The sequence below is a fragment of the Aptenodytes patagonicus genome, chromosome 5, assembly GCF_965638725.1.
Source record: "Aptenodytes patagonicus chromosome 5, bAptPat1.pri.cur, whole genome shotgun sequence".
NCBI classification, from domain to species: Eukaryota; Metazoa; Chordata; class Aves; order Sphenisciformes; family Spheniscidae; genus Aptenodytes; species Aptenodytes patagonicus.
This window is the reverse complement of record NC_134953.1, coordinates 21,724,578-21,738,384: the sequence shown is the minus strand read 5'-3', so window position 1 is coordinate 21,738,384 and position 13,807 is coordinate 21,724,578. Positions and strand designations below refer to the sequence as shown.

Below are 13,807 nucleotides of genomic sequence, written 5' to 3'. Positions count from 1 at the left end.
TTTTCCTTGTTTTTCTTTTTTTTTTCCTCCTTTTAAAATCTTTCTGCTTTGTCAGTGTAAGAACCACTTTTAATGTTACCTTTTTTTCCTGGCATTTTTTGATTATTGGGCTAGGAATTAAAGTGCACATTAGAGCAATAAAACTGGACCTGTGTTGAATGCAGGGGGGGGCTAATACACCTAAACCATGGAAGGCTGTACACCAAAGCAAACTTGCTGAAAGGTTACCAGTGGCAGCAGATTATATAAATAGTACACTAAAATAAACTAAGAAAAAGCTAATCCAGTATAATGAATTGATCTGGGACCCCCAGGCGAGTAATGGTTAGCGAAGCTGCAGCCACTATCTTTGCCACTATTGCTACCTGGGAGAAGGACTCCAGCATGGGGGGAGGCAGAGAGCAATTGCTACAAATAAATAACTGGAGAGATGGCAGGCTGCTTGCTGGGATCGATACTCAGAGTAAGTAAAAACTAATCCAAATCTTCATTCCAAGCTGAAGCTGACTGAGTCAAAAAGACTCAGAAAATGGGGAAAAAAGTTAAATGGGGAAAAAAGTTAATGGGATACACACAAAACCATTTAGCCCCCTCCCCAAATCTCTCTAACAAGCAAACAACTTTTAGCACTGGAAAAAAAAACTACAATCAAGTTCTGATTTGACCAAAATCAAAAGCATAAGAGAGCTGCAGGGAAGTTGAAATAACAGACTGAATATTCAGATTATTGTCTAAAAGGAAGCCTTCACGGTTTTAATTCCAGTAAGTACACGTGGCTTCTACAAGAATCTCAACACAGAGATCAATTTGCTTAGGTACTCACTCTTACCCCTGATGGAGGAGAAGAAAATGTAGGACCTGGCTGGCCAAAGGATCTTGCTGATGTAGTGATAAAAGATGAGCCGACATTTGGTGGATAATCTAAATAATGGATTACACACATTTCATTAAAATCTTGACTCATATTAATTGCATTAGTGTGCTCAGTAAGCAATGCTCCATTTACATAATAATTAATTTCATAGTCTCTACACCAAATTATACACTGTTTCATTGTACTGTGAAAACAAGTCATTGTCTGAAAGAAAAATAAATTCATACTTTGAAAGGCACAGTATTGTCTTTTAGCCTTTCTGTGCACAACCTCTAAAGAGTTTTCCTTGGAAACTTGTATCACACTGCATTTAAAATGGCCACTTTTCCTCAGAGACTGACTTCCCTTTCAATTAAAAAGAAGTGGTTTTAACTATTTGCGCATACAACCATTCACCTTCGATACTAGATGGATTGAAAACTGCTGCATTATTTGGTGATAAATGCAATGTGCCATCTGCTGAGCTTAACACACATCGGATACCAGTGCTGGAAAAGAAAGAAAAGAACTTTAGAAGCATGCATAATGTGCAATAAATATTAAACCATAATTATTAGACAGTAAATTCCCGGTGTAAAGCCACTGAAGTAAGGGATGCTCTGTTAGAAATTCAGTTGAAAGAGTGTCTCTAAAATAATACTTACTTATCTGAAAAAGCCATACATTTTTGGATGTGAAGACTTCCCTTAATGTGCTGATCCCAGTCCTACGTTGAAACAAAGAGATGATGAGCACAGGAAAAATCCTGAGACAAATTTACAAGAGATTGCTTTTCCATTCAGTTTACCTTATTCTAAAAATAATACTGAGATGCTGAAGATCAAACTGTGTGATGCTGGAGCCAAGCGCACCTTCATCCAATGCATTTACTGATTTGTTATTTGTAGGTTAACTTATCAGTTACTTTACAGAAGGAGAGCTTCTCTGTATTAGTTTTTAAATCCAGTATATTTCTATTAATTCAGTTACTTCACTCTAGCTGAAGAGCTCATCCTGCAAGGCGTTGAGTGCCCTCAGCTCCTGCAATGTCCATAACGAAGGTGCTCAGCACACAGGGCAGCCAGGACAGCGCTTATTCATTTCAATAGATTCGCAAAATTTGTCAAAGTACATTTAGCTGTTTACACTTCTATGATCCAAATGAGGCAGTGTATTAAACACCAACAAACAGATCAACCGAAACTCACCGTAATGACATTTTCCCTGCCCTTTTAAAATGTTGAATGAAAAAAAGAAATGCTCAGCATGCCCTAGATGGGGGCTACTTCAGACCAGTCCTGTAGCTGCAGTAACCACAGCAAACCCTTTTGCAAGCAGCTGCTCGAAGAGTAAAAGGGAAACATGAAAGAGTAAATATATTCAAATATCTCAAAACCCCGGGGTGTGTAAGTATCAGGTATTATTTCATTTGCTGGCCATCTTCCTTCCTATACACATGCTGTTGTAATGTTTTTGTCAGGCTACCACCAGTGTGAAAACAGATGCCTTTGCGGTTAGGTGCCAGTCCCATGATACGACGGAAAAGGCCGTGAGGACTTGTTGAGTTGGGCTCACCAGGAGGCCAGAACAACACCAGCCAGCACCCATGTATGGCTGTGGGGCTCAGAGGCTTCTCCAAACCTGACCTATATAATATGACCTAGCACACAGGCTCTCTGGGCAACCGGGAAGCTTCTTCTAGAGGGTGAGGTTCAATTTGGAGCTCCCTTGGCAGTATGAGCAGAGAAGTGGGAGCGTGGTCTGCACTACACATGCTGAGCAGCTTCTTGCTTCCAGGCCAAAGTTGCTGGGGACCCCAACTCCTAAATTTTCCTTAGAGCTACTAGAAGGAGGAAGAGATCCCAACTGAGGAATTATTACAATTATGTTATCAAAATGCGCTGTTTTGTTTAAGCAAGCAGCTTCCACAAGGCTATTAGGGGGAAGCCTTTGGGATCAGAAACGCAAAGAGAAAGGGAAAGGCAGATGAAACCACAGATGTGTGATTACAATACCAGCTTGAGAAGCAGGGGATCGGCTTCAAGCTCCTCCTCCCCTTGCTTTGGGCCCATGAGATGAGCTGTGACCCCAGCCCAGACCTTGCATTTCTCCTGCCAGCGCCGTAATCTCACCACCTTTCACAGTGAGTTGTGAAACAAAACCAGACCTTGAAACCCCAGTAATTGCCATGAAACAGATGTATGACACCCTAAGCGAAACTATGGCCCTTTGTTTCCGCTTTTCTCAGGGCACCTCTGCGGCGATGGACGCTGGCGGCAAGGGGTGGCAGGAGCTGCTGGCCAGATCAATCACCAGGCAGCCTGTTCAAGGGTCCAAACCGTGCCCCGGAGGCACCTTAAAACCACTCACCTTCAGATCGAAGATTTTCTTGTCACACAGGGCGCAGATGTGGGGGAAGTGGAGGGGGGCCACACCGTGGAGGTCACCCAGCTGGTGTGGCGGCAGGGAGCGGGCGGGCAGGTCAGGCGCACCGCTGCTCCGCTCCTCCTTCTGCCTCATGCGAGGGCTGCTGAAGCTCTGCTTGCTGTGGTTGAGGCGGCCAAAGGCAGGGGGGGCGGCCGCGCTGAACTTTGTGTCAGGTGTCGGCTCTTCAGGGTTGTAGAGCTCGTTTCTTATTTCATACTGCTGCTGACTTGCTGACGGCCACAGGCTGTCGCCAGGCACGAGGTTAGGCTTGTTTTGGCTGGGGAAATTAGGGATGTTTTCCCACTGGTTGCTTGTACCGCTGCCATGCAAGACGGGGACGGGATCGCCTTTCAGATGGGAGCCCGCGTGCGGGTCGCTGGGGAAGGCTCGTGCCGCCCCATGCTGTGCTGCCGACGCCACCCCGTAGGCCTCCTTGGGAAAGGCCGCCGCCGCCTCGTGCTGCAGCTGGCTGGGAGCACCAAAGGGACCCTCGTAGCGCGGCCCCACCGCTGAGGAGGCTGTGTGGGCCCCGCTGGCGAGGAAGCCATGCTGGCTGGGCTGGTCCCCCTCCGAGGCGTATGCCTGAGGGGCGGCATTGGTGGTGTTTTGCTTGTTGTACTCGTAAAAGCCCCCCGCGGCAGCGGAGGTGGAGGCACCCGCCTTGTTGAGACCCACCACCACAGATTGCTGGCTGGAGGTGGGAGCCATTACGCCTCCGAAGGGACTCATAACGATGGCGTTGGGGGTCTGGGCCTGGACGGGCCCCAGGCCACCCCCCGGTGCAGCTAAGGCCGGGGTCTGGGCGGGAAAGGCAATGCCACCGGAGGGGAGCCTCGTGCCGGCAATACTGGGCCCCTGCGGTGGCCCTGCGGCGTGGCCCTGCGGGGTGTTCATCACAGTGGGGTGCCTCAGCTGGTTGAATAGTGGCTGGGACATGGCCACTTTGGAGAGCACCTGGTTGAGGACGGTGGCGGCGGCCGGGTTGTTGGTGACAGCAGTCTGAGCCAACTTCAGTCTGTGGAGTGTGAGCTGCGCCTGGAGCTGCGCCAGCTGCAGGCTCGCTGGCGAGGGGAGCAGGGGGCTCGGGGTGCCGACGGAGAACGGAGTCTTCTCCAGGAGCTTGGCAGCGCTGCAAAGGATCAGGATTTGGGTTAGCCGAATTTGCCCGACGTCTACCTGCGCTCACCTCCTTCTACAGTTTGGCATAGGATACACAGCTGCTTCTGGAGATTTAGCTTATCTAAACCCAGGGAAAGCAAGGTGGTGATTGACAACGCAACCATAACCCATCATCTTTCCTTCAACATCCACCACCACACCCCTTTCAATCAAAAAGTTACTAGGGAGAAAACTATGCCAAAGATCTCTCTTTAAAACCCCCATTATATCCCTCTGGATCAGGCCTTCAGCTCATTTTAAGTACCCCTAGGACTCACACCTCTAATGCAGGCCAGGAACAGTGGCAACACAAGCCCCAAATCTATTTTTTTTCCCCTCTTTTCTGCATTTTGTGCAACCTCTGGCCTCTCTGCTAAGACATCACCACTCCTGACTGATTTTATGACACTACCATTACTCCCTTTTACCACAGAGCAGGGGGATATGAAGAAAAGGACATCAAATGGGACTGCAAAGCCAGCCCTGTAAGGTACTTTGCACCTAGCACATCTGGCTGCGTAAAGCAAGATGAAATATATCACATGTATTTTTTTAAATTGTTTACAGTTCTCATTTAATTAACCTGCATGGTAGCCTGTTCTGTAACAAAGTATATAGTTTCCCTGTTGTGCAGATGCAAATACAGAGGAGGAAAAAAAAGTGAATGATTTGCCAGAAGCTGGAGCAACTACGAACAAACCGTCCTGAAGAGTTTTCCCAGTTCACCTAGAATGTAAGGCAAAATTTCTGCACTGCCAGCTGGTGAAAATCAAGGTCTTTATTCTTTCTAGAAATTAGAGGGGCATTGAGTGTTCTCCTTCAAGTCTCGTACGTGGGATAAATAAATGATGACTAAATTGCCTGCTTGAATTCCAGAGTTGGGAAAATAGGATATGATATTTTCCTGGCTTTGGGAAGCACCTTTGGGACATCTCACCAGTTCACAGCACCACCACCAACCCCTCCCTCCCCCCACCCCATCAAACCCTGCAAACATAAAACAGGAAAAAAATCAAAATGGGTAAAGTCTAGCAAAGTTAAAAGCAAGAGAAATGTTATAATAGAAAATATTAGGCAGCACTAGCTTCCAGGCAGCTGCACCCACCCTGCTTTTACTGTCCCCCCTGCACCCTTCCAGGACGCCTCCTGCATCATCGGTGGCAGAGCCAGCCTGGTCCACATGTACATGTACCATCCAGCGGCCACGCTCCCCCCGTATGTCACGCTGCCTACGCTTGGATACCATCAGCCATTTTCATGCCCCTACCAGAAAAATGTTAGCCATCTCTTTTTGCACCACCAGGAGCCTCTGCTCGCAGACGGCACAGCTACCCAGCGCATTACAAATGGCTGCTCATTCTGAAAATGAGAGCAGAGAGCATTCGAATAACAGGGATGTGACCCAAAGCTCAATTAATTTATACTGTAAAAATGTACTGAGTTTCAATTTAGGCCTTTCAAAGCAGCAGGAGCTATGCATCAACCACCATGCAACCCTTACCATTAATAATTGGCCAATTTGCTAAACTGCATGGATGAAGTTGTAGTTAATGATAAATGTCTTGTCAGCGTGCTACATTTGAAAACCACAAATTAGGAAAACATCTGCTTAAATCCAAAGTATGACTAAGAGAAAATGAATGAGTTTCATATTTAACATTTAACTTCCACTAGCAACTGCAAGGCACATCTGTCTCCCAAAATACAAAATGCCATTTGGATAAGTACATCATTATGTAATGACGAGACACCCTGCCAGCACAAGCTGACACCAGTGCGCTTCAGAGCGGAGGTGCCTTTTGTTTTCCCGTGTGGTTTCCATCGCTTACTCTCTGACTTATACTTACAGTGCAGTTTGCTGTAAATTTGATTACGGATGAGAGTCAGGGTGCAAGTACAGTCAAAACAACACGGAGGCCCTCAGAAACCCCAGCCCCTGAGATCCTGAGGAGCTACTGAGGAGCCCTGTGGGGTGCGAGGGGCTCAGCGAGCAGAGGATCCCACACTGGCACGCACACTGTCATCACTGCCGGGGAACGTGGCACGACCCTGTGCCCGGGCTGTACTGTGCCACCAGCATGTGGAGTGTCCTGGCTTATGATGTGCTGCATAGGACTGGCCACAGTCCTAACAACGGTTTCATTTTATAGCTGGTTATACCTTTTGTATGCTAAGTAAGCTGTAAAGCTCTTTTTAATAGAGCATGCAAATAAGAACTGCCTGGTGGTCTTAAAACAAAAAGAAAAGCCAGCAGCCAGCATATGACGTTTTCAGGCTCAGGAGCCGCAGATGACTTCTGTTCCCAGCAATCTGATTCCACCATGCTGCAAGCCTACACAGCAGTGCACACATCCCGACAGCTGCAGCCGCTTCCCAACTCTGGCGGCTACCTGCTGGACAGGGGCACGGGCTCCCTCTCTCCAGTGAAACCATCTCACTTCATGCTGCCGCAAGCCCTGAAGCTCCCTCAGCCTCCTCATATTTTGACCAACTTTGTAGCACTGTCTCTAAGAAATCCCCCAGCATACCAGTAGTGCCCTGCCAGAGCACGCCCCGGCTGGGCATGCCCAGGGCGCTTGCTACTCCCCAGCTCTGCAATCATTTCTGGGCTCTGCAGCTGAGCATGGAGAAGGCAAGGGCAGGAGTGCCCTGCACAGCTGCATGGTGGGCTGCCTCCAGCCAGCTCAGACCAACATCTGTCAGGCCCTGCTGCGGAGTGGGGCAGCACTCTGCTCCCTGCGCCTGCCGGCTTCACCCCTGGACTGCAGGCCAGCAGTGGGGAGGGCTGGGGGGCAGCAGGGAGCCTTACCTGCAGAAAAATGAATGCTGTAAGGAGAAGCTGCAGCCTCCAAGCCACTTGCAGAGGGACAGACTTAGTGAGGAGGGTTGCTCCCATGCACCGATAGGTTTGGGAATGGCCACAGCTTCAAAATCCAGCTGTCTGTTATGAATTTCCACATTTCAGGGTGTTTCAGGTTGCACGCTTTATCCTCCCACAGCAGAAACAGAATATTTTATCATCTAATCAAGGCAAAGAAGGAAGGGCATGTTCATGGGTCAGTGGGAAAAGCAGATATGCAGATGGTTGGTTGGGAGCTGTGTATAAAGCATCTTTTAGAGCGACACCCAAATTTGAGGATTTCTGTTCTGTTATGACATACAGGACGTAAGAGACACACGGGACCAGTGTGCATAGCTTTGAAAATTTCTTTCCCTCTTTCTGTTCTACAATCATAATATTTATGTATTTGATAACATTTTGTAAATAATCCTGCTACAGATTTACTAAACTACTGGAAACTGCAAACACAAAATGAAGATAGCACTCAGCTAAGGCATTTTGTGGGGGCTGTTCGCCACTCACACACACACCTCTCCCAACCCAACTTGTCCTCAGGTTACCAAAACGCAGCTCCCGCCTGCTCGTGGGGGGTCTCTGCCGCAAGATGATTCAAAGCAGCTGAATGAAGCTCTCATTCTCCATTGAGCGCCCAGGGAATTAGCCTGCCTGAGCCAAAGTTAGCTCTATCCCTCCCAAAACATTCCCAATTATAAGGTCAGCGATGTAAAAAGTAAACAGTAGTTGTCCTCTTCGTTTATTTATTTAACATTAGTTGTACAGCTGGGCTACACCAGCAGTCTCTTTGCAGAACTAGGAAAGCCAGAAATGGTCTGTCTTTATGAAAAAAAGGACAGGCAGGAGTGCTGCCATACATTTTCCACGAAGAAAGCCATAAACCAAGCAAGTTTTTGCACAGCTCTGAAAGATAGGAGTTGAAGATATGCATCGACTATTGCAATACTCACAATGAGATTGCAAACACTGGCAAGGCTATATTGCTATAAATCAATTCAACCCATCTGCAACACCTGTAATCCTTGTTATGCTTTTAGCATCCCAGAACAGTGAGCAACACACAGTGTCGGAGGTAAAGTATCTAGACGGCTGGATTATTTGAGTAATCCTGTCTACAAGAGTAATGAAAAAGCTGAACACAAAACATGTCTATCAGAGCAGACCGACAACCTGGAACTTGATTTTCAAATGACAAAATTAAGGTTTTTAAAATGCTGCCCAGCACCTTTCAAAATTAAGAAATAAATTAAAAAATCTGAACTAATAAAGTTATTATCTTAGCTGCAACTATTTATTTAGGAAGTATTTATACTCACAAATATTTGAAATGCTGCATAGGGTGTGAATTTGAATACTTAAAAAAAACCCCAAGACTAATTCATAGCGGTGCAGAATTTGTTTTCTTGCATTTTCCATGAATCTTGCACGTCTTCTAAGATTTTTGCATTCCCTCCACCATAACACATTTGCCTTTGCGTGTAATTACATCTACCTGTCAAAATCTTTGAAAGATAAATTTTTAATATTTTTTGTTCCAAAATGTGCACTTTTTTCTAAGCTGTCTGTATTACTGTGTTGATTTCAGAATTAAAATGGCCAAGGATATTAAGATACCCAAGTATCCTAGATGTATGACTACTCTGCATTAGCACAGTATTAGATGTGAGACCATATTTGCAATAGCATGCTGGTTTTTCATCCATTAAAGCTGTTTCTGAATCAATTTTTCTAACAGTTAGCAAACTTTAAATTTTTAATTCAGGACTCTTGAACACATCAAAGAACCATTTCCTAATTATCCAAGCACAATATCAATTATATTCTGTTATGCAGAAGTATGAACATCCCTTGCCTGTAATGTATCATTTATTCAAAACACATGGGGCTGCCTTCTCTAATTCATCCAAAACAATTGCCGCTGTACTAAAAGAGCAAATAAAAAAAAAATTAAAATAAACAAATCAATTGTTATATAGATGAAGTTGATAAGATATTAGGGGTAAACGTAGTTTTCAAATAAAAATGCACCATTTGACAGTACTTCAGTGAGATTACATGTTTGTATGTGAGGACAGAATTCAGCCTCTTGAATTCAAGGGAACTGCAAAGCTGTATTTCAAACATTGGTAGAAGTAAAGACAAAGTTCAGCAATCTCAACAACATATATTAATTATTAGAATAATTATAATGATATTTTATGTTATGCTGTTTTGCTGATTCCATTAAGAATACAGGGTTTATGTTCATTTTTGCTTGTTGAATAAATCCAGCACTTATGTCAATAAAGACCGGTGCATTGGTTAAAAAATGGACGCAGGAACTTCTTCCTATACTCTAGACTGCATCTGGCCAATACCAAATTACTGTTTTCTTTCTCTTCAGCTCCACAAGAAGTATTTTCTCTGAGTTTTAGTGAAATTACTTCCTTGGTCAGAAAAGCTTGGAAAGTCTGCTGAAAGGAGAAAGTCCCTCCACTTTATAATTTAAACTCTGAAATCATCTGCCGCCAAGCTTTTTTTTTTCTGAGTTCTGGTTAGAATTGATGAAAAAAAAGAGATTATGTTTCAGAGTAAGTTCAGCTAATGATGGGGAGCACTAAAAACCTTAAGCTACTTTAATACACTTATAAGCTGCAAGTAAACCCCTTCTTATCCCAAATAACGATTTCTAAAGCCCTCCATTATACTGTTGAGGGAGTAAAATAAAACATCAGCCAATGTACACACGTGCTTTGCCAAGTGAGTTTTGCATATGTTTGGCAATGGTAAACTCTATTATCTGGACAACGATCCAACCTAAGAGTTAGCTGGAAGATGAAATGTAAAATGTTATCACAGAGCTGCTAAACTCGAGGTTTACAAAGCTGATAGGAGTTAAGTGCCTGCCTCCTACCGAGAGTCTTTTTTGCTCATTTGAAACTTTCAGCCAAAATGTTCTCTGCCTTTGTTTATATGCAGAGAAGTGAGACAATTTCCACTGGGAAAGGGACAAGATAAAGGGGCAAACACAGGGACTACATCTTGGATAACGGTTGTGATCACAGAAGTAAAATTAGAAGTGATGTTAGGAGGATGGTTAGACCAACTCCTGAGGTGGGATCAAGCTGAACTCAACCGCTCCTGACATACTTATTTAATCTCTTCTTAGGAATGTTCTTTGGTGGAGATTTCATGACCTCCAGGGACAATTAATTGCTCAACTCCCCTTAGTCTCATAAAGCTCCTCTTAAAGCCTATGGTGGCTCTCTGCTAACAGCATAAACCAGGCTTCTCGTGCACACCGAGAAGGGTTTCTCTTACCTTCCTACAGCTGCTATCAAATCTTCTCTACAACCATCCCAGCTCCTTTCTCTGCACATTTTGTGTGTTGCGTTTGTTCCTAACGCCCAGTATGATTGCTCTTCTTCGTAACCCCGTGGTCCCCTGTTAACCCAGGCCCTTTCCTGAAGAGCTATTGCCCAGAGACGTTGGTTGGGAGGGATCTCTGGAGCTCAGCTGATCTGACTTCCCACACAGGAAAGGCTAGCTCAGTCCTTTCTCCTTTTGACTGTCCAATGGACTTCCCATATCACCATTTCATATTGTCCTCATCAATATTGCATCCAGGTTATGCCAGATCCGGTTTGTCAGGATTACTCTGGATACCCATGCTGCCTCCAGAGCACTTGGAAACCTCTCTCCTCTTGGCACTAGCTGCAGATTTAACGGATGCTTTGTTCACCCAAGTCATCAATGAAAGTGTCAAATAGACTAAAGACGGTTCCCAAGACGGGAACCGCGATGCACCTTTCCATTTTCTCTCCAAACACCAGTAATTCAAGGACATCTTATTCACCTCACAGCTCTGCTTTGCGTGCTGAAGAGACCACACTCTTTCCTCCCTGACAGTCATTTCTGCTAAAAAAAGGCAACTGTCCTATTTGGAGTTGCAAGAATAAAAGGGTGGATCATCTCTGGTGAGACTGATTTCTTATTAACAACTCTTGCTCTATAGTTCTGGGAGAGCTGTTCTGGATTGTTGTTTAAAATCAGCTATATGTTCTGGTTTCTTTACACCAACATTTGTTTCTATTTGATTTAGCCACTTTCAAATGCTGAATCCAGTGCCACAGACAACAATCTGCATTTTCAGCCTGAGAACAACAAAACCAGGTACCACCGAAGTCCGCACTGGCCATCACACTTCCTCCCCGTGTTATTCAGTATACTTTTCACCCTGGAAATAATGTTTCTTATATTGTGTGGAACTCCAGATTGTATACTGGGCTTATTTCTGCTTTCCCTCATGCAGCGCATCTCGCCATAAATATTTAATTAGGCAAAGTTCAATTCCTTTCAAGTAAGGGACGTAGTCTAGCGAACGTATCACCTAAACCCAAGGTTATAGGTAACTATTTTCAGAAGTTGGGAAAGTTATCGTTTTGTTCCGTGACATTTAAACGTTGTTTGGTTTTGATGATGTGCCACAGTATGTCAAGGATGTCTCTGAGGATTAGTGTGCACACAGGAACATTGGTCTACATTTTAAATTTCAGTAGGCAGCCATATAAATTCCTTTAGCTATACTGCAACCACCTATCTGCAACTGCTTCCCAAGGAAACGTAATTCTTTATTTACTGCAGTTAAAGAAATGTATTTAAAAAACTGTATGTTATATGTATGCTAAAACTGTCAGAAAAAGCTGTAGCACCAGATCAGTGCCCTCCATAACATGTTGCAAAGATCTAAATCAGCACAGAAATCGTGCCACAGTTTTACGGAGCTTTCAGGGCATGCCGCGATGGTCTGGCAGTGCCACGCTGCCCACACCTGCCTCCCCCCGCACCCCTCCTGCAACAGCTCTTATCATCTAGGCTTCAAATACCCTTTATGGTGCAAAGCCCCCAGGCCAGATTATCCCTGCCAACCAGCGTCCCAGCAGGGCTCCTCTAAGAAGGGATGTTGGGGGTCCCCAATAACCTTGTCGCCCCGACAGCCATGGAACCCCTGCAGGTGACAGCGCCGCTGTGTCCAGAGCCCCCTCCTGCTCCTGCCCCTGCCCCTGCTCCAGGCGGCGAAGGGCACAGGCCCAGGGGCTTGCCCGGAGACAGAGAGCATTTTGGGAGGGGAAGAGCAGGGAAAAGGTGGTGTGGATGGTCATGTAAATCCATAGGGTAAGCAAAGAGGCCGGGACAGGGATTAGCGTTGGCAGAGCAAGGTAACCCCAGCGGGAACGGGGTGAGCGGCTCCAGCAAACACACCCCTGCTTTGGGGACAGCATCCGCTGCTCTGCCACACGGCTCGGTGCTCCCAGCACTGCTCCCAGCCTCCCCTCGAAAATAAAAGAAATCTGGGGAGAAATGATCTGGAAAGATTATTATAACTTAAGGAAAAAAAGAAAATGCAGCCTTTAAGAAAAAAACAAGTTAGAAACCCTTCAAAGGCTTTTTACAGGAGCATATAGACAAATGCCCAACTGAAAAATAATCCTTGGCATCTAGTACTTACTAGAAAAGATATTACAGTAATATCTCACCGCACCTTCTGCTAATGTGTTTTCTGCATGGTATTGTTAACCACTACAAAAATAATAAGTTTGAGTGTATTGATATCTTGCACTGCCTGGAGGCACAGCTGTTTTCATTTGTGTATTGAAAGGAGGAAGCATAATGTGGTAGGCAGATAATTCCTCATTTGAATAAACCATTTCTATTTCACAGTAATATAAGACAATACAAAAGGCCTTTTACAAAGGTAGTATCTTCAGTTTGTAGACAGGAAAATGACATATAACTGTGGAAAGGGTAAAGTACTAAGAAGTACTTTTATTTCTAAGTAGCTACATTTGTGCTCAAAGAAAGGATTGCCATTTGTGGAAAACAACCAAAAATATTAAACACACCTTTTTTATCCTTTTATTTTTAAATATTAGTCCCAATGACATATTTGAAGAGTTTAATGAAAAAGCATATTAGTAAATTAAGTCTCTAGGAGAACACTAGTCAGCATTCATAATGGTAATGGCACAGGCTACAGAAATCGTGTGCAAACCTGAGCTCTTCTGTTTGCACCCCAGGTCAGCCGAAAAGCGACAGCTCGCAACTAAAAGTCACCCAGGAGCATCACAATCATTTCATAATTAATGTAGTATCGCCACCTCCTCTAAAAGCTGTTTAAATGCTGTGTGTTACCAACTACCATAGCACAGGAGTGCATGAGGAGAAACGCTAGAATAGCTCCTATCTAAAGTGGCCAATATGATTTCCTTTCTCTTTACCGCTAATATTTAAAAGTAGGCAATTTAAAGTAGTAATTTTTTTTAAAAAAAGAAAAGAAAGCTTCATTTATTTTTTAATCAGATTTCTGATTAGAAAACCAGAACCTCTGCAGATTTCCTAAGATATATATTACATAACTATATACTTAGGCCTATTTTTCAGTTTTCCGTTTATGTATATTTTAAAAGCTCATAAATGTCATAAATTCCTATTGTTTACATACCCTGATGCATTACTGGTATACATAAATTATA

General features: G+C 44.4%; 1 protein-coding gene across 1 annotated transcript in view; it reads right to left on the bottom strand.

Annotated features, from left to right (window-relative positions):
- RBM20 (RNA binding motif protein 20) overlaps nucleotides 1–13,807 on the bottom strand; it is a 108,451-nt gene that overhangs the window by 24,798 nt on the left and 69,846 nt on the right. Inside the window, exons 2-5 of the mRNA XM_076338989.1 lie at nucleotides 3,224–4,409; nucleotides 1,519–1,580; nucleotides 1,271–1,362; nucleotides 830–921 (exon numbers count right to left, since the gene is read on the bottom strand). Of these exons, the coding sequence (XP_076195104.1) occupies nucleotides 830–921; nucleotides 1,271–1,362; nucleotides 1,519–1,580; nucleotides 3,224–4,409 (1,432 nt within the window). The remainder of the gene's footprint in view (nucleotides 1–829; nucleotides 922–1,270; nucleotides 1,363–1,518; nucleotides 1,581–3,223; nucleotides 4,410–13,807) is intronic.